General features: G+C 40.5%; 1 protein-coding gene across 2 annotated transcripts in view; it reads left to right on the forward strand.

Annotated features, from left to right (window-relative positions):
* USP13 (ubiquitin specific peptidase 13) overlaps positions 1–21,355 on the forward strand; it is a 123,287-nt gene that overhangs the window by 72,084 nt on the left and 29,848 nt on the right. For both annotated transcript variants that reach the window (XM_060767467.2, XM_060767468.2), the window contains exons 7-11: positions 5,916–6,010; positions 7,874–8,061; positions 10,176–10,247; positions 12,544–12,637; positions 19,632–19,757. In XM_060767467.2, the coding sequence (XP_060623450.2) occupies positions 5,916–6,010; positions 7,874–8,061; positions 10,176–10,247; positions 12,544–12,637; positions 19,632–19,757 (575 nt within the window). The remainder of the gene's footprint in view (positions 1–5,915; positions 6,011–7,873; positions 8,062–10,175; positions 10,248–12,543; positions 12,638–19,631; positions 19,758–21,355) is intronic.

Here is a 21,355-nt window from a genome sequence, read left to right on the forward strand (position 1 = left end):
AACAACCCAACCAAGGAGTTATTCTTTGTTGATATTTTACCTGGCAAAAAACTGAATGGATGGGCAGAGATTTGAAAATTGGGTTTTCTCAATCCCAGACCAATGTTTTGTGACTGGTGGCTGTGCACTGCAAACATTGTCAGAAAATGCACAACCCTACCAGATGGACACTCAACTCCACTGGGAAAGGAAAAGGGAGAATTCGTTTGACAGGCCAGTGGTGTGCTGGGATTTTCATTCATATAGGCACAAACATGTTTTCTCCTTTTGGAAAGCTGCCCGATGGAAACAAGTATATCCTCCTCCATCCTATTTTAGCTCTCTGAACAGCATCACAATGGGGCTTGGCTTGGCCAGGCCATATCCCTGCAGTGCTGCAAATTTAGCACAAAAGGCTTTGCAGACCCCTTTAGCTCAGCCGTGTTTGTCACGCAGCTCCCAAGAGCCTTGTGGCTCAGCTGGCAAGCCTCTCAGGCTCATCTCTTCATCTTTCATTCTTTTACCATAGAATTAATGCTGCGTCAGGAACAAATAAATCATCTGAACTTCTGGCTGCAGCCAAAAAGAGCAGAGTGGCCTCTGTCATTGTTAATAGTTTTTCCACTAAGGGCATGGGGACAAAATTTATTGGAGGGAGGGAGGCTAATGAGGCTTATGTACCCATTGAGTTGCACGTTTAACACACCGCTCTGAAGAGTTTCCATCTGGCCAGGAAGGAATCGAAAAAGTGTACGACTTGAGGTTCCCTGTATAATATTTTGGCCACAGTAGGCTATTAAGAGGTAGTATATTATACTGGGTCTGTATAGAGGATTTGATGAAGATGTTAATGATGCATGCAGAATGTTTTAGAGCTTTAGGTTACTTGATTATCTTAACACATAACTGCTACTTACTTTAATAGTGTGTTTCATCACGGCTCACTTTAATAGGAAGCATTTCGATAATCTTAATGCTTTCTTATTTTATCTCCATTGAGATACATTTAGTATCAAAATGCCTTGAATAATAAGCCGAAGATGAAACAGCTTGCAGTCGTTCTACTGAGAGATTCCCTTTTATTCTTAACTTTTTCACTGAATGAAGAAATTGGTGCACCTGTTTGCTTTTTTTTTTTTGTTTCGTGTCATGAGCGACTTGAGAAACTGCAAGTCGCTTCTGGTGTGAGAGAATTGGCCGCCTGCAAAGTCGTTGCCCAGGGGACACCCAGATGTTTTACCCTCCTGTGGGAGGCCTCTCTCATGTTCCCTCATGGGAAGCTGGAGCTGACAGCTAGGAGCTCACCCCACTCCTTGGATTCGAACTGCCAACCTTTCAGTCAGCAATCCAGTTGGTACAAGTGTTTGGCCCATTGTGCCACCAGGGGTTCCTAGATTGTGTGGTAATAGGCCCTTCTCTACTTATGCCAGACTCTTCACTAGAGTTTTTCAAATTCCAGTCTTGTGTTTCATTATTGATCCACCTGACATCCGCCGGGAAGTGGCAGCCAATAGTGAAAGGCAGAGACATCTCCAGCTCATCCCTTGTTTGGGTATCAGCCAGCACGTCAACGACTTAAATCTAGAAATAGTTTTCTAAGATCTACAGAGACACTCATTGAAACACCTCAGCAAGTGAGAGTCCAAAAGTGGCAGGCTCAAACCCAGAACCTTAATCAATGGCTGATACCAAATGAGAGCACACAGAAGACTGGGTGACTTGGAAGGTGCTGAACGGACTGTGCTCTGGCACCATGAGATGCAGAGCCAACCTTCAGAAATGGGGCTACAAAGTGGAATCCATGACATGCAAGTGTGGAGAAGAGCAAACCACTGATCACCTGCTGCAATGTAACCTGAGCCCTGCCACATGCACAATGGAGGACTTTCTTGCGGCAACACCAGAGGCACTCCAAGTGGCCAGATACTGGTAAAAGGACATTTAATCAACTACCAAGTTTGCAAACTTTGTGTTTTTTTATCTGTTTGTTTGTTTTGTTCTGTTAGAAATGTAATACAATGGTCTGGTTGCCCCTGACACGATAAAATAAATAAATAAATAAATAAATTGATGCAATTAAGCTTCCAGCTCAGTGGACTGCATGCATATATTGAACCATTAATTTCTTAAGCTGTTCTAAACGGTTCCGGCCCTAGCTACCTATCTGACCGCATCTCTGCCTATGAACCCACGAGGAGTTTGAGATCTTCCGGGGAGACCCTGCTCTCGATCCCACCTGCTTCTCAAGCTCGGCTGGCGGGGACGAGAGATAGGGCCTTCTCGGTGGTGGCTCCTCGGCTGTGGAACGCCCTTCCTACGGACATTAGACTAGCACGATCTCTAATGGTATTCCGCAAAAAGGTGAAGACCTGGATGTTTGTGCAGGCGTTTGAGTAATTTAGTGCAATCTGGTAATGGAACATAGGAATGGAACAATGGACGACGAACCTGGACTACGCTTGGATGATGAGAAGATTGGGTACGGTTGTTTTTTGTAATAATTGTGCATTGTAATTGCTTATTGGTAATTTATGGATAATGTGTTAAGTCAATTGTTATATGTTGTATGGAACCACTGCTGTTTCTACTGTTTTTACTGTTTGTGAACCGCCGTGAGTCGCCTTCGGGCTTGAGATACAGCGGTATATAAGCAAAGTAAATAAATAAATCAAGATATACCCAAAAGTGATTTGCCATGTCTTTCCTCCGAATTATACTGTATAGCAGCTGGTATTCCTTGGCAGTCTCCCATTCACATGTTAACCACACTTGATATGTGTAACAAAATCAAACTAAATTGATTAATTTAGTGCCATGCCTTTCCTTCGGGAAGTACAGAATGGTGTTCCTGTGATTCTTTTCCCCTTTGTCCTAACTTGAGGTAGTCAAACATAAATAGAACCACAAAGGCACCCAATGGAGTTTTGCAATTGATCTTGATCTTACAACTTGATCTTGATTGTGCTTCAGAAGGGTCTTTCCACACTAGACCAAATGCAAGTGAAGCTGGTCTTTTAAACACCACATTATAGAGCAGTGTGGATGGGGTCTATGTCTTGTGGTTGCTGTTCTCTTCATTGCACTGATCCCCATATTTGCAGGCACTGTTTGTTTTTCTTTCTGGTCAGACATCCATTATTGGTAAAGGCTCATTTAAGTTCTCTCCACTAAACAGAGAGAGTTGTTACAGGTATTGAGCTTGCGTTGTGACTTAACTAGGAAAACATGAGAACTCCCTGAGCTCATCTTTATAGAGGGTTACAATAATACATTCTAGGAAACAGAGGCTCCCTTAATATGGCATGCCACTAGAAGGGCACATTGTGTATCTATAAATGCCAGCTGGGTCATCCTTGCTGGACCGGGGAAGAGAGAATGCTGTTCTTGGCGGAGGAAACGAAAAAAGCAATTTCAGAATCAAGCAAATCAATTGCCTTAATTAAGTAGCTATGTAGCATAAAAAGGAAGAAGGGAAAGGAAGGGGGTGAGGGAGAACAGTGTTTGCACCTTTAAGACTAGCTTGCTTTTATTATACCTTGGGCTTTAATTTTTGTGTGCCTTCAAGTCGTATCTGATTTATGGGAACCCTAAGGTGATCATATCACAGGGGTTTCTGGGGCTGGGAGGGAGTGACTTTCTTAGGTTACCCAATGAGTTTCATGACTGAATGGGGACTTAAACATTTGCCTCCAAAGTTGTAATCCAACACTCAAACAATTATGCTATACTTGTTTTATGCAAGATTATAAAAGGACACAGACCTGGTATTAGAAATGGAAACACCCCAAAACCAATTGCAGAACATTTCAGTCTTCCTGAATATACAGTGTGGGATTGACAACTTGTGGTCCTTGAACAAAGAAATTACAAAGGAACTAGAAAGAGAAACTGTTGAATTGAATTATAGCCACAAATTCCAATCCATTAGCAAAAGAATGAACAAAGACTGTTAGTACAAGAATCCTCTTGCTACTTCTCAGAGAGATGTTTGATAAACAGAGTTATTACTCTCACACATTAACAGTAAATAAAGAACAACACTCAAAATTATCCGATTGTTTTTATTGTATTGAAATTGTATTTTATGGTCTTGGCACCAATTGTAAACCGCCCCGAGTCACCTGCGGGCTGAGAGGGACGGTATATAAATATAGTAAATAGTAAATAAATAAAAACAGGGGAATTCCAGACAAGAAGCAATTATGGTCAGCTAATCACCTCCCAACAAAGGACCCCCCCCCCCCCCCCCCCGGCAGTAAGAAGTCACACCTTGAAACTACTAGGCCATTAAATGCTAATCAAAGTGGCCAATTGAAACATTCACACCTACCTCAAACAGACAAGAATTATTTCTCCCACCCTGGACATTCCACAGATATCTGTTGGCATTCCCCATATTCCTAGTTTTCAACAGACCTCACAACCTCTGAGGATGCCTGCCATAGATGCAGGCAAAACAAATCAGGAGAGAATGCTTCTGGAACATGGCCATACAGCCCAGAAAACTCACAACAACCCACTCACACACATTGTGAACACCAACTGACCACTATAAAGATCTGAAAGACTTATCTCCCAAGCCACTGAAGCATTAAAGGAAGGAGCATGATTTACAACTCCTGTTATATTCTACTCCACTCCTGTAACTGTATAAATATGCTGTATAACCTGCACCTTTAGAAGTAGGTTTATATTCACAAAAACCCATGCTAAAACAAAAACGATTTATTTTTTCTTTCTTTTTCTTCCTCCTTTTTAACTTTCTTAAAAGGAGTGCAGATCTTTCCAACAATGTGTTGCCATCCCAAATACTGATTAAAGGAAGCTGCATAACTATATCTATAAATGCCAGCTGGGTCATCCTTGCTGGACAGGTGTAGAATTTTACAGGAGAGAATGATATCCAAAGTTTTGCCATTAATGAAACACCATTGTGAAATGTAGTATTACATGATTGCTTTCCCTTAAAATACCAACTATTTTGATTCCTATGGCAATCTTCTCTGTATTGGTTAGGATCAAGTCCAGGATTTCTAGCCTCCTTGTTTCTTTCTTTATCTTTTGAGATAAGAAATTATCTGCATGGCAAGGCAAAGTCTTTCATTTAATGTTAGTTCATTGTGTTGACTTCTGGGAGTTATATTCCAAAAGTTCCTTTCCCATGCTCTGCATCAGAATGTGCTTATAATGAGTTATACCATTGGTTCAGCATTGTCTATTCCAATTGGCAGCGTCTTTGCTGAGTCAAAGGCAGAGGTCTTTCATATCACAAGCTCTTTGACCCCTTGTTCTTCTTCTTATTCTGCCTTGAAGTCATTTCTGAATTATTATAACCTTAAGTGGGAGCTATTATATAAATATCTTGGCAGAATTTATTCAGAGGGGCCTGCCCTTGCATTCGTCTCATGCAGAGAGTGTGTGATTAGCCCAGTTCACCCAGTTGGTTTCCATGACCAAGCTTGAACTCCAGCCCTAGTGTCCTAGTTCAACACTCAAACCACAACACACACACTATCTCTCTGATCACTTCCCCCTTTTAAAGCTGGACATACAGGATTTGAACTGAAATTTCCTGCTTGAGAAATATATACACTATTGTGGGGTCACAGCCATGAGGGCAAGGCCAGATGTGCTGTTCCATTCCTCCCAGTTGTTTGTGCTTGATTCAATCTGGGAAGAGTGGGATGAAGCTGTGGAAAATTAGTTCCCGTCGCCACTGTTGGAATATGTAAAGGAGGTTGCCAGTGTAAGCAGTATAAGTCTAGAGAAGTTCATAGTCAACACATTGTATTGAATTGCTGTATTAACTTAGTATATAATTTATAAGCAATTGCAGTGAAATTATTATTACTCACTGTGCTATGTAGGTGGTTTCAGAGTATGTTGTTTTAAATAATGTTGATATGTAACATTCCCCTTTGTACTTATTTCTACAGATGTTTATTCCTTTGATGAAGAGGAAGCAGTTTTGGACCCACACATAGCCAAGCACTTAGCACATTTTGGAATTGATATGCTGCAAATGCATGTAGTAAGTGGCTTGCTTTTGATTTGGGATCTTTCTTGAGCAATTTTAGAAAAGAGGAAAATTCATGCCTATTCATGGGAAAATGTACTTTCTACTTGCTGGAAATATTTAACCATGGTTATTTATTTTAATGGTATACAATTTATTCTCCAGGTTATTTTCTCCTACTACAAGATATTAGGTAATATAATAAAACAGAAGCAGGCTGGATAAATTATGCTTTAAGCATGAATGAGAGGCCCTCCACTTTGTGGGAGTTAGAGTCAGAGGACCCCCATGAAAAGTTGAAGCTCTAAGTAGATAAATTGCAAATAAAATTATATATGTAAGTAGGTGTTCTCTCTACGAATTTCTGGGTCTTCCATCATGACCCTATGGTCAGCATCCAGACATTTCTAGGTCTTTCTTCGTGACTCTATGGTCAGCATCCAGGCACTGATAACCAGCTACAGTAGTCATTCCCCTGCAAATGTGAGGCTTAGGCTGAGAAATAATAAGTTGCTTAGGGACACCAAGTGAGTTACTGGCCCAGAGAATTAAAAGGTATATCTGATTCATTGACCATGGAACAACAGACTGGTTCAAGATTGGGAAAGGTGTATGGCAGGGTTGTATACTCTCACACAACCTATTCAACTTGTATGCAGAACTAATCATGGGATGTACAGGGCTTGACTGGAGATAAAATTGTTGGAAGAAACATTAACAACCTTAGATATGCAGATGATACCACTTTGATGGCTGAAAGCGAGGAGGAGCCGAGGAGCCTTCTAAACAAGGTGAAAGAAGAAAGTGCAAATGCTGGGTTGCAGTTAAACACAAAAAAACCAAGATTATGGCAACTGGTCTGATCGATAACTGGCAAATAGAGGGAGAAAACATGGAGGCAGTGACAGACTTTGTATTTCTAGGTGCAAATATTACTGCAGACACAGACTGCAGCCAGGAAATCAGAACACACTTACTTCTTGGGAGGAGAGAAATGACCAATCTCGATAAAATAATGAAGAGTAGAGACATCACACTGGCAACGAAGATCCGCATAGTTAAAGCAATGGCATTCCCCATAGTAACCTATGGATGGGAGAGCTGGACCATAAGGAAGGCTGAGCAAAGGAAGATAGACGCTTTTGAACTGTGATGCTGGAGGGAAATTCTGAGAGTGCCAAGATCAAACCAGTCCATACTCCAGGAAATAAAGCCCAACTGCTCATTGGAGGGAAGGATATGAGAGGCAAAGATGAAGTACTTTGTCCACATAATGAGGAGATAAGAAAGCTTAGAGAAGACAACGATGCTGGGGAAAATGGAAGGGAAAAGGAAGAGAGGTTGACCAAGGGCAAGAAGGATGGATGGTATCCTTGAAGTGACTGGTTTGTCTCTGAAGGTGCTGGGTGTGGTGACAGCTGACAGGGAGCTCTGGCGTGGGCTGGTCCATGAAGTCACAAAAAGTCGGAAGCAACTGAATGAATAAACAACAACTGATGCATTTCTCAGCTTATGATGAGGCCTTTACTTGTAAATCCTTGCCACAAATTTTGATTAACTACTCATGAAGAAAGTAGGACCTCCTTGTGGAGGCAGTGGTGACACTCTGTCCTGGAGCTGTGAAGTGTGATTAAGCTGTGAGCATCTCTTCCTTGGTACATTTTCTGGGATAATTCAGCAGGGGGAGACATGATTACGTTTGTGGTTTGGCAGTTTTAAAATAATGCTATTTTTATATTCAAGGGTGAATATTTGTTTTGGAAATCCTGCTCCTATGTATCAAACAAGATTTGCTTTTTTTTAAATGTCCTTGATTTGTAAGTTCTTCCAATATGACCTTGCAACGTACAGTTTCATTAAAGCCTCTCTTGCATTCAGATAGAAAACGGTCTGAGAGATAATGATATAAAACCCAGAGTCTCCGAATGGGAAGTGATCCAAGAATCCGGCATGAAGCTAAAGCCAATGTTTGGTCCTGGGTACACTGGCATGAAAAACCTGGGCAACAGCTGCTATATCAACAGTGTCCTGCAGGCGCTTTTCAACATCCCTGAATTTCAGAGAGCGTAAGTTGTTCCAGGAGAGTTTTGTTGTCACTAAGCTGATGCCAAGCCTTTGCTTCGATAAATAAGCCATGTAGCTGCCAGCTTATATGAGGGCAAAGTGACATTTGAATTATTTCCTCTTCCCCTGTGAGCAACATTTACTTTTTTATGACAGAAAATTTGCAGCTAAGGGTGGATCTACACTACCGTATAATCCAGTTTCTGAATCCAGGTTATCTGCTTTGAATTGAGCGTACACTGGATTCAGAAACTGGATTATATGGCAGTGTAGATCCAGCCTTAGATGAGCTTCATGCATTGCATGGGGTTAAAATAACACCTTGGAAATGTTGGCTGGCATTCTGTTCAATATTTATTAAAATTGTAAGATGTGTTTACAGCCTCGTAACATTTTGGGATCCACATTTTTGGACATTAATGACTAACAGTGATCGCAGAAACCCACCTCTTAAGACAAATAGCACCTTAAGATCGTACAGATCATTGTTGTTGTTGTTGTTGTTGTTGTTGTTGTTATTAATATTATTACAGTAGTACAGTATACTCTGGTTTCTCTTCAGATCAGATTGCTACAGTAGAGTCTCGCTTATCCAACATAAATGGGCCGGCAGAACGTTGGATAAGCAAAAACATTGGATAATAAGGAGGGATTAAGGAAAAGCCTGTTAAACGTCAAATTACGTTATGATTTTACAAATTAAGCACCAAAACATCATGTTTTACAACAAATCAACAGAAAAAGCAGTTCAATACATGGTAACATTATGTAGTAATGACTGTATTTACAAAATTAACACCAAAACATCACAATGTATTGAAACAGCTGTGGATCCACGTGGGAGGCAGACTGCATTGGATAATATAGAACGTTGGATGAGCAAAGGTTGGATAAGCGAGACTCTACTGTATTATTGCATTTATACCCTGCTTTATCTCTCCTGAAGGAGACTCAAAGTGGTTTAACATAAAAAGTTAGCACAGCATTTAAAATATACAAATATTAAAGCAGAATTAAATATAAACAGTATTAAAAGATCATGCCCTGATTGTTGGTTGGATTGAGACAAGCAGTTGTGGCAGGAACAAGAGGGGTTTCCCCAATAACTGGGGAAATACTGCTAAGTGCACCAGTTTCCAGCATCTCAGAAACCCTATGTAGCTACATCTGAAAGTTTAGAATCTTGGCCATTATTCTAGACTATAGCAGGCATTGGACAAAAGAGTACTTTCCTCACATACTATTCAAACTCCTCAGCATGCGAGTGTGGAGAAGAGCAAACCACTGACCACCTGCTGCAATGCAGCCTGAGCCCTGCCACATGCACAATGGAGGACCTTCTTGCGGCAACCCCAGAGGCACTCCAAGTGGCCAGATACTAGTCAAAGGACATTTAACCAAATACCAAATTTGCAAAATCTGTGTGTTTTTTTCCTTTTTCTTTTTAATCTCTGTGTTTGTTTTGCTCTGTTAGAATTGTAATACAATGGTTGCTGATGACACGATAAATAAATAAAATAAATAAATTCAAACTCCAGTGTTTATGTTCCATATTGATTTGAAGTTATTTGGGATTCCTTGACAAGCTTTCCAAGTTGTTTTGGGTTTTGTTTTTTTTTGGAAAAGAGAATGTTACATTCTCTCTTCATTTTTTAAAAAAGTGTACACCCGAAAGCATAATTTATGAAATGACATTAATAGATACAGACTCAATCAATATTTTTAAAATATTTTGAAGCAGCTCCCTTTTTGAAAGACACTTCCTCCTCAATTTGCCCCATAGTTCTTTAAGAGGAAACTTAATGCTAATGTAGCCCTGTGATCTGCTAATCCTTTTACATCAGATTGAAGCAATTTCTCTAGTCCTAAAAGAGACAGCATCTGTTTGAGTCTGCTGAGTATAGAAAAGGTGCTCCCTCCAAGATTGACTAAATGGAAAGTTTTGTGATCAGTGCAGAATGATGTTCTTTTATTTATTACGTCATATGCAAGACATAAGTAACTTCTGTATATCCTAAGATAGTCTTCTTCCAAAACAAAATGATGTAAACATAAAACTGTAATATTTGGATATTTATTCTCTTCCTCTCCCTCATCCACTGTTCTCCCTGGATAGGTATGTGGGAAATCTTCCAAGAATATTTGATTACTCACCTCTGGACCCAACACAGGATTTCAATACACAGATGTAAGTAGCCAATGTGTGTTAAGTCGAGGTTGACTCAGATTTTCCTGGGTTGTGTGTCTCTTCCCTGTTGTTTATTCCTTTTGTTTTGGAAGGTTTATGATGCTTCTAGACAAAACTGATTTTTCTCCTTTATTTTGGAGGAGTGAACAAATTTCTTTTGAAATTAGCTTATTGGAAAATTTGTAGATTTGTGTTTTTAGATTTGTCTGGCCTGATGGCTTTGATTATATCTTTATCAAGACTGAATTGATTATTTGCTGACCTTTGAGCCAGTAGTTGTTGTGTTATCTTATTATTTTGCTTTTAATCATGTTTTGGAATCATGTTCAAGAATGTTTGATTGTATTCCTTTTTCTTTTATTATTGTGCATTGCTATGGAGTTTCTCCAGAATTTCATGTGTATAGCTTATTGTCCAGAAGAAATTTCTCTAGTAGCCCTGACTCAGTACTAGAAAACTGACTGTGAAATGGGGATTAACATCTTTGTATAACATTTTTTCTTTGCTAGATGAACTTGAAAACCCAAGATAAAATAAGACAGAATGTGGGAAGTGTGGGACTGAGGATTGGGTACTGTAGTGGTTCAGCCTGCAATTGTTTCAGTACCTAGGTTTCAGTGTCAATGGTCAGGATCCTGGAGACTCACAGGGTTTTGGGAATGGGGATTTTGGACAGGAGAGTGTTGTTAGCCATGATGTAGCTGAGGATTCTGGGATGGTCAAGCCTGCGTTAGATGTGCTGTACAGACAGAAAAAGAGTCTGGGTTTGCAAGGCAGTCAAGGTCGGAATGTGAAAGGAATGCAGTAATTGGTGATTCGAGGGAGGACGAGGCATATCTGTCCTCCCTCGATCTGACGGAATCAGATCTGTCAACAAAGACATCTGGAAGGAGGCAGAAGGCGCTCACAAAGATTAGTGGACAAAAGGGGTACTCCTCAGGTTTCCCAAGAGAAAAGGCATGACTTTTAGACTATATATAAGGGCACCTGAGATTGTGATTTTCAGAGGAACCAACGTTTTGTTTGGAGAGCAATTCCTGTCTTGTTTCTTATGTCTTGGATCAACATTTATGTGATTATTCCTGTAACTTGCTTTGGTTTCTATGCTCAAGTTGTTCCTGTATTTTCATGGGTCTTTGATGTTGTATTCTTGGATTATTTTGGGCTCACAGACTCTTGTTACCTTTGGATCTTGCCTTGGTTTTTGGACATTCTGGTATCCTGAACTTGATGTTTCGATTATTGCCTTTAATGTTTAAGTGACTATTTTTATGGACAACAGGCAGGTGTGGGAAGGGATGTAAGAAACACTGAATGGAATTGAGTTTTTTCTTTAAAAAATTATCATGTCAGAAGCAAATTGGGACTGTACTGCAAGTCGCTTCAGGTGTGAGAGAATTTGCCGTCTCCAAGGACGTTGCCCAGAGAACACCTCAATGTGTTACCATCCTGTGAGAAGCTTCTCTCAGTCCCAGCATGAGAAGCTGGGGCTGACAGACAGGAGCTTACCCCATCTCGCGGTTTCAACCATCGACCTTAAGGTCTTCAGCAGGAAAAGGAAGCAAGAAAGCCTGCGGGACTCAGTGGATGCACCCTCTGCCTCCCTGGGTCCCTGCCACTCCTTCCAAACACTACACCCAGCACGCTCATGTGTTGTGATGCACAATTCGAAAAGTTCTGAGCACCTAACTCTAACTCTAACCTGCTTTGGGGAGAAATTGTTTACTGAGAGTGATTACTGATATTAAGGATATTACTGTGAATACTTTAGAAAAAAACAATGTGCAGGAGATTCCATCTGAACATGAGGAAGAACTTCCTGACTGTGAGAGCCGTTCAGCAGTGGAACTCTCTGCCCTGGAGTGTGGTGGAGGCTCCTTCTTTGGAAGCTTTTAAACAGAGGCTGGATGGCCATCTGTCAGGGGTGATTTGAATGCAATATTCCTGCTTCTTGGCAGGGGGTTGGACTGGATGGCTCATGAGGTCTTCCAACTCTTTGATTCTATGATTAATTAAGAAAACATTGACTCATGGGTCCCTTCCTTAAAATGTTTCAAGAGTGCTACAATTACAGTTCATAACAAACAGTTACTGTCTCCTACTCAGCTAGTGTTGGGATATTTTAGGCTCTTTTGAAATACTATGGGAAGGAATATCTAATTGAGTGTACAAGATGTGTATTAGCAGACAGGGCAGTTTAACCTTCTCATTCTCTTTCTCTCTCTCTGAACATAGTGGGTAATGTTTTGTCTGCTTTCTCTCTGTGTTCCTATCCCCCACCCACTTAATACTGCAGGGCTAAATTGGGACATGGTCTCCTTTCAGGACAGTATTCTAAACCGCCAATGAAAGCTGAGATCATTGAACAGGTGATAAAAGAAGAACTGAAGGTATGTGACCCAGAATTTGCTTCCCGAGAACTAAGTAGAGTTGGTGCCCTGAGAAAAGAGAATAGGTTTGAAGGCATATTCCAGCCAGATAGTTGGGGATCAGCCATTTTATTTCCCATAACATTTTCTGAGATTATTTTGTTCCTCTTCTAGAATACTGTTAGCCTGATAGCAGATTATTGAATATATTCATGTATAAGTCTAGAAATTTTAGTCTCACAATCAAACCAAAAACTTGGGTTAAACTTATCCATGAATCAATGTCAGTACAATCCATGGTGCTTTCCTCTCTCCTACAATTACCCTCAGTTGACCCACAGGTCATATAAAACTCCATCATGTTGTCCTCAAAACCAGTCTTCAACTTATACATGTATATATATGGAGCCTCCGGTGGCGCAGTGGGTTAAACCGCTGAGCTGCTGAACTTGCTTACTGAAAAGTCGCAGATTCGAACCTGGAGAGTGGGGTGAGCTCCAACTGTTAGCCCCAGCTTCTGCCAACCTAGCAGTTCAAAAACATGCAAATGTGAGTAGATCAATAGGTACTGCTCCGGCGTTCCATGCAGTCATGCAGGCCACATGACCTTGGAGGTGTCTACGGACAATACCAGCTCTTTGGCTCAGAAATGGAGATGAACACCAACCTCCAGAGTTGGACAGGATTGGACTTAATGTCAGGGGAAAACCTTTACCTTACCTATATGCCAGGCATGGGCCTACTTTGGCCCTCTAAGTGTTTTGGACTTCTACTCCCACAATTCCTAACAGCCCTCAGGCCTGAGGCTGTTAGGAATTGTGGGAGTTGAAGTCCAAAACACCTGGAGAGATGGCCCAAGTTTGCCCATTCCTGGTATATACAGTAATACTCTTATGATGTTGGTTGAATTGCAGGTTTGGGTTAGAATGGTTGGTAAATAATACTACTTTTTATCTCCTATTAATTGTTTTGATTAAAACCAAATTCTATTTAAGTCAAAACAAAAATAATAGTTTGGTTGAATTAAGGCTCAGTCATTAAGGCTGACCTCACTTGAACTGAGCTCCATCTTATCCTACCAGAAATTAATGTATTTGCTATGCATAGCCCATGCCACTACAAACTTGGTTCAGTGTGGAAGAAATTCCCAGAAGTATACAATCTGGAAACGATTGTTGTACCTAAAGAGCAACCCTGTGCTTCAAGCAAAGCAGATCTACAAGCCTCATAATATGTTAAAATATGTTCTTAAATAAAGCAAAGAAATAACAACAACAAGAGAGACAACACTGATTTTTCTGTTGGTGATATTTTCTTCTTTAAAAAGCAGATTCTGTAGCATTCTGGAAACAATATACATGCTTCCCTAGGCTGTATATGAGCAATATACATGCTTCCCTAGGCTGGGAATTAAGAATATTGAGATATTATTGACCTACTACACTGCTGTCTGATAGGATTCAGCTTTTGCTTAGTTAGCATTTGTGTGGCAGTCAGTCTTTTTTACTGTAAAATCTATGATGGAGACCTCTCCTTGCAAGGTTCACCCTGTCATATAATGTATTTGGGAAGGAAAGGTCATAGTGTAATGGATACTAGAGATGCCGTAGCTGGGGAAGAATTTTCTTCCTGGAAGAACTACTGAGAGTAAATATAAGGATATATTTATAGTAGGGCTCCAATTTTAATCAGTAGGTTAATCAGCTAAACATTGAATTGAGTAATCAGTCAAGGCCAACTTTAGTCAGCTAAGGAAAACAATTATTGCCTAGGCCAGTGTTTCTTAACCTTCCAAATGTTGTGACTCCTTAATACAGTTCCTCATGTTGTGGGGACCCAAACTATAACATTATTCTAAAATTGCAACAGCAAAAACAGCAGAGAGAAAAACAGGCAGGGACATCTAATCACCTTTCAAGAAGAGTTTGCTCCAGGCACAGTAAGCCCATTGTATGCTAATTAAGGTGGTCAGTTGAAAGATTCACACCTAGCCCAACTTACAAAAGCCCTTTGGTCATTCCACAGATATATAAACCCCTTTTTCCCCCAGCTCCAGCAGACCTCACCTCTGAGGATGCTTGCCATAGATGCAGGCGAAACGTCAGGAGAAATGCCTCTAGAACATGGCCATATAGCCCAAAAAAACCCACAAGAACTGAGTATAACATTATTTTTGTTGCTACTTCATAACTGTAATTTTCTACTGTTATGAATTGTAATGTAAATATCTGATATGTACAATGTATTTTTATTAACTGGACAACATTTGGCACAAATACCCAATTTGCCCAAATTTGAATATCGGTGGGGTATTGATTTTGTCATTTGAGAGTTGTACAAAAATCAAACAATGCAAGAAACTTACATAGTCCACAAAATAAGGTATCTTCATTTCACAACAAATGAAAGAGCAAAAATAAATCTTGAATAAATTGCTGTTTCACCATAGCCTCCTTCAGAGTAGCTCTCCACCATCCAACCTACCTACAACCACCTACCAGAGCCACACTGTAAAAATCCATACAGATATACACTATTGGGTGTGGTTCAGTTTTGCTGGTTGACCTACTTTCTCAGCTCACAAGGCTTTTCTTCACACACACTTGGTCCTGCTTGGCATACAAAACTCCTGTGACCAACAGAAAATACTGGAAAGGTTTCGTGAGCATTGACCTTGAGTTTTGGAATTGTTGTTCACCTACATCCAGAGAGCACTGTGGATTCAAATGATAATCTGGACCAAACTTGACGCAGATACTCATTAGGCCCAAATGTGAACACTGGCAGAGTTTGGGGGAAATAGACCTTCACATTTAGGAGTTGTAGTTGCTGGGATTTATAGTTCATCTACAATCAAAGAGCATTCTGAACCCTGCCAATGACAGAATTGGGCTAAACTTTTCACACAGAATCCCCATGCCTTGAAGTGACTCACTGGCGCAATCCGCCCTCCAGCCTCGCATGCTCTCCTTCGCCTGCACATGAACACCATGCTGCCATGCGCCAAGCACATCTGCTTTCCCCTTCCCCACTTGGAGTCTCAGAAACAGCCCCCCCCCCGGCTGACAGGCCAACCAATCACAGCAGAGGAGGGCTTTTGGTGGGAGGATTTACTTTCTGTTTCCAAAAAGGAAGAGAAGAACAGACAGAGAGATCTTCAACCTTCTCTGCCAAAGGGGTTCCTAAGACCATCAGAAATATATGTTTCGTTTTCTGATAGTCTTTGGCGACCCCTCTGAAACCCCCTCACAACCCCCCTCCTAGGGGTCCCGACCCCCAGGTTGAGAAACACTGGCCTAGACCAAGATGTGTTGGTAGTGGGGCGGATAATGTGTTGAGGTGTAGAAATGGACCATCTGCTCAGGAAATGTGAAGGTTTTAGGAATGATGCTGAGCAAGAAGCCTCCAGCGGATGTTGGTAATGAACTACACTATGATTTACACGTTTTTCTTACCATTCTTTTTTAATCTGGGAAGTTGAGGCTTTCTGTTCATTTTCCCACTTGTTATTCCTTGTGAGGTGTGACATTCATTCATCTCCCCCAAATACCACTTCCTAGTTTTTAAAAGCAAAACTCCAAGCCTTGCAAGGTGCTTGTGGCTTCTACTCAGGGCTGTACAGGGATTTGAGCCTGAACTGGTCTCTGTAAGCCTCCCAGAAGTGCTACTGATATAATATCTGGGAGCAAATTACTGTAGCTATGTACGCCTAGAGCAGTGGTTCTCAACCTGTGGGTCCCCAGATGTTTTTGGCCTTCAACTCCCAGAAATCCTAATAGCTGGTAAACTGGCTAGGATTTCTGGGAGTTGTAGGCCAAAAACATCTGGGGACCCCAGGTTGAGAACCACTGGCCTAGAGTGTTCTAGCAGGCACAGAATATTCTGGGCCAAGAGTCTTCCTGAAATTATATCAGCAGCACTTCTTTGAGGATCACTCATTTGAAGAACAGAGCCCTCGGTGGCGCAATGGGTTAAACCCTTTTGATGGCAGGACTACTGACCGAAATATCTGTAGTTCGAATCCAGGGTGCAGAGTGAGCTCCCATCTGTCAACTCCAGCTTCTCATGTGGGGACATGAGAGAAGCCTTCTACAGGATGGTAAAACAGCCAAGCATCCCCTGGACAGCGTCCTTGTAGACAGCCAATTCTCTCACACCAGAAGTGGCTTGCAGTTTCTCAAATTTTTCCTGACATGAAAAAAAAGAAAAGATAGTGTCCTTATTTTTCATACCAACACAGCATCAATAAAGAAAAGCATCCTGGGCAAAAACAGATAAGAGAAAACAAAAATCAGTATTTTTCTTTTGAAGATCATTTTGGGGCTTCCTGTAACCCTCTCAGGGATATGGCAGTTTGCCAAACTGTCCCATTGGGAATCTAAAGCCCCTTCTACACTGCCACATAATCTAAATTATCAAAGCAGATAACCTACATTATCTGCTTTGAACTGGATTATCTGAGTCTACACTGCCATATAATCTAGTTCAAAGCAGATAATCTGGATTTTATATAGCTATGTAGAAGGGGCTTTAGTTCAAACCTAGTCTTGCCAAAACCACATTGGGTGTCTATTTTTCACCTTTAGCTTTCCACTTTGTAATGGAGACAGTCATGGGAATTAATATCTATTTTCCTCCCATTCTAATATCTTGCAAAGTATACTAAATTGACTCTTTTTGAGTAGATCTGTATTTATTTATTTATTTAGTACACTTGTATACCGCTAATATCTCAGCCTGTGCGGCGACTCATTGCGGTTTACAACATATTTAAAAATACAAGTGTGTGTATAAGTGTGTGTGTGTGTGTGTGTGTGTATATATATATATATGAAAAATATAAATTATGAACAGAAATAATATATATTATTTCTGTTCATAATTTATATTTCTCATTTATACACACACACACATATATATACACACATACATACATTTTTACAGATCTATTCAAATAGAGTCAATTTAGTATTCTTTGCATGTATGTTGTAGGGAGCCGTTGTGTTGTTTTTTTAATTCCTTGTATCTCTGGAATCCATCCACTGTTGGACGTCATTGAGTGCCTCCTGCCTAACACACTAATATGAGAGATTGAATGATCAGGCCCAGCTTATTTTTAGCTTAACTGTTTTGCAACTGTTGATGAGGGAAGCCTGCCCAGAATTTCTCTCTCTCTATGTGTGTGGATGTGTATAAATACACACTGTAATCTGTGTGCTAAATCCAACTTGTACAGGAGCTTCCTTTGAGCAAGCTTTTCCAAAATGGATTGACTGGGAATCTCAGCAAATGGCACAGAGAGGAGAATGTGGATGTAGCTTTTAGCTATTCTTATATTCTTGAAAATCCTTGTGTTAGAGAAAGTCAGAGCTGAGATCTGTGGAGGAGAATTTGGGCTGTTGAAGCAGGCAATAATAGGACCGTCCAAGTTCAAGTTTGTTACGTCATGTGACTGACTAGCCTTTATATCAAGTGTGAGCAAACTTTGGTCCTCCAGATGTTTTGGACATCAACTCTCACAATAACAGTTAGGAATTGTGGGAGTCGAAGTCCAAAACATCTGGAGGTCCAAAGTTTGCCCATGCCTGGTTGATATTCATATTCCTACTAACATGTATTCATTTGGAGTCCTATGTCGTCCATTATATTGATCCCTGAAACTTGTTTCCCAGTATTACTGGTTCACACTCATCCAGTTGTAAGGTTCTGTATTGAGATCAAACTGTGTTCAATCTACACTTCAAAGCACCATCCATTGAATACAGATTCCTCCCTTTATTCTCATTGTGGGCAGTGCAGATCAAGACTCTAGTCTCTATCTGGAGTAGAGAATTGAGGGATCTTCTTTCATTTTAACTTGCCCCCAAACCTGGAGCACATCACATACCCCTGCAAATTCAAAATCGATGCTATTTGCTGGCCAGCCCTTTATTTTTGCTATGCAAGCTTATGGGCCCAGGGATCCAAACTCACATCATGTTGATTCCTATAGATAGAAGTAAACTCAATTTCAGTCTCAGTGGTCTGCCTCAAAAGCATCCACTGCGACCAGGAGAGTTCCACAATCTCATCTGTCCTGTAAACATTATTTATTTCTCACAGTTCCTCCCAAAACACGGACTTATGGACAGAGATATAAATTTGGATCATAGAATCATAGAGTTGGAAGAGACCTCGTGGGCCATCTAGTCCAACCCCCTGCCAAGAAGCAGGAAAATCGCATTCAAAGCAATCCCAACAGATGGCCATCCAGCCTCTGTTTAAAAGTGTCCAAAGAAGGAGCCTCCACCACACTCTGGTGCAGAGAGTTCCACTGCTGAACAGCTCTCACAGTTAGGAAGTTCTTCCCAATATTCAGATGGAATCCTCTTTCCTGTAGTTTGAAGCCATTGTCTGCATCCTAGTCTCCAGGGAAGCAGAAAACAAGCTTACTCCCTCCTCCCTATGACTTCCCCTCAGATATTTATACATGGCCATCATGTCTACTCACAGGCTTCTCTTCGGCAGGCTAAACAAGCCCAGCTCTTTAAGCAGCTCCTCATAGGGCTTGTTCTCCAGACCCTTGATCATTTAAGTCACCCTCCTCTGGACACATTCCATCTTGCCAACGTCTCCCTTCAGTTGCGGTTCCCAGAAAGGGACACAGTTTTCTAGGTGTGATCTGACCAAGGCATGACTTCCCTGGATCTAGATATTACAGTCCTATTTATGCAGACCAAAATCCCATTGGCTTTTTAAGCTGCCGTATGACATTGTTGGCTCATGTTTAACTTGTTGTCCACGAGGACTCCAATATCTTTTTCATACATAGTGCTGTTGAGCCAAGCATCATGAATTACTTTTTAATTGATTATCTCCTCTTGTATCCTGATCCATGGTAGTGAAAATAACAGACTTTTTGGCAAGGGTTACTCAGATAAATGTGTTTCATAAACAATCCCAATAATGGTATAGTTTCTTTCACATTAAATGCAACATCCATCCCAATATGTGTTTGGTCTGTTTCCTTCATTAGCCTCAGCACAATGGCATTTCTCCTCGCATGTTCAAGGCTCTGGTCAGCAAAGGACACCCCGAATTCTCCTCCAATCGGCAACAAGATGCACATGAGTTCTTCCTACATCTCATAAATCTAATAGAGGTAAGCAAGGTTGAACTATGACTGTTGCATTGTTTTCCTCACTGAAAAACAATTACATGCTAGTCTTATTAATTTTAGATGCTTTATCTATACATTGATATAGTATCATAGTTGTATATGCCACTTTTGTGGGTTTGTAAGTAGAAATTGTTTTGTTGTTGTTGTTGTTCGGCCAGTTTACATGATACATTTGGAAAGTAGATAAGATAACAGAAAAAAGGAACTGGTGTTTTTCCTTTCAACTTTACCAAAAGGTATTGCTGATTTACTTTAAAATATAGTGATAGATTTAGTTCAAGCCGGTAGTGGTGCCCACATCAGTTAGGTTTAAGTTTACAGTGAGTCTGGAAGAAGTTAAAAAGGGGATTTTCCTTTAAAGTAAAGAAGAAGTTATTGAAGACAGTTGCCTGTCCTTCGTGGGCAATATTAGGAATTCACCAGTTACCTAAAAGCTTGGAATTATTTGCTTAACTTTACTGAAGACAAGAGAAGTTTCTGTTTGATTGTTCCTTAATAAAAGATTTTGTTGTACTTCTCAAGCCATCTAAAGACTGTTTGTGGTGGAAACCTCTGAGAACTTCTCGTTGGGCAAAGGTTTCACGTCCTGTTTTAAAGACAACTATTTACAGGCCCAACGCGCGACAGAACAGTGCATAGGAAATCATTCATGTTTTTTTTCAAATTATAATCTGCCCTCCAACAGTTGGAGAGACCTGGCCCTCGGTTTAAAAGGTTTGAGGACCCCAGATCTAGATTATCAAAAGAAGATAATCCACATCTGCTTTGAACTGGATTATATGAGTCTACATTGTCATATAATCCAGTTCAAAGCAGATACCCTGGATTTTATATAGCAGTGTAGACACAGCTGATCAAAATCCCACATTATCTGCTTTGAACTGAAATATATGGCAGTGTGGACTCAGATAATCCAGTTCAAAGCAGGTAATGTGGGGTTTTCTGCCTTGATATTCTGGGTTATATGACTGTGTGAAGGGCCCTCAGTTTCATTTGGTGGAAAGGGAGACCAACATGGTCCCCTTCCTTGCTGTCCTTCTCTTGGGAAGTCCGTATTTTTGTGCTGTATGGTGCTGTTTTTGAGCTTTGTGTGTTGCATTTTAATATTTGCAATCTATATAAATAAATATGTAATGTTAGTTTGTGGGATTAACATAACTCAAAAACCACTGGATGAATTGACACCAAATTTGGACACAAGACACCTCTCAGGCCAATGAGTGACCATCACTCATAAAAACACTGAAAAAGACAGTGGAAAGGACTTAAAAAGTAACCCCCCCCCCCAAAAAATACATTAAACACATGCACAAAACCACACACATATATATGCAAATACACAAAACACATATACACAGACTGGGCCACAGCAACGCGTGGCAGGGGACAACTAATGTTTAATATTTTAACTTCATAAATTGCTTGTTTTAAAAAATTAGATTCATACTTTCATTAATGCTTTTGTATTTTTTTATTTAACTATGCCATTAGCCACTGTTAGTTCCATTATGTGGAGAAAAGTGGGATATAAATGAATAAAGCCATCATTATTATTGTCATCACCATCAGTTTGGGCAGAG

Source organism: Anolis sagrei, chromosome 3, assembly GCF_037176765.1.
Source record: "Anolis sagrei isolate rAnoSag1 chromosome 3, rAnoSag1.mat, whole genome shotgun sequence".
Classification (NCBI taxonomy): Eukaryota; Metazoa; Chordata; class Lepidosauria; order Squamata; family Dactyloidae; genus Anolis; species Anolis sagrei.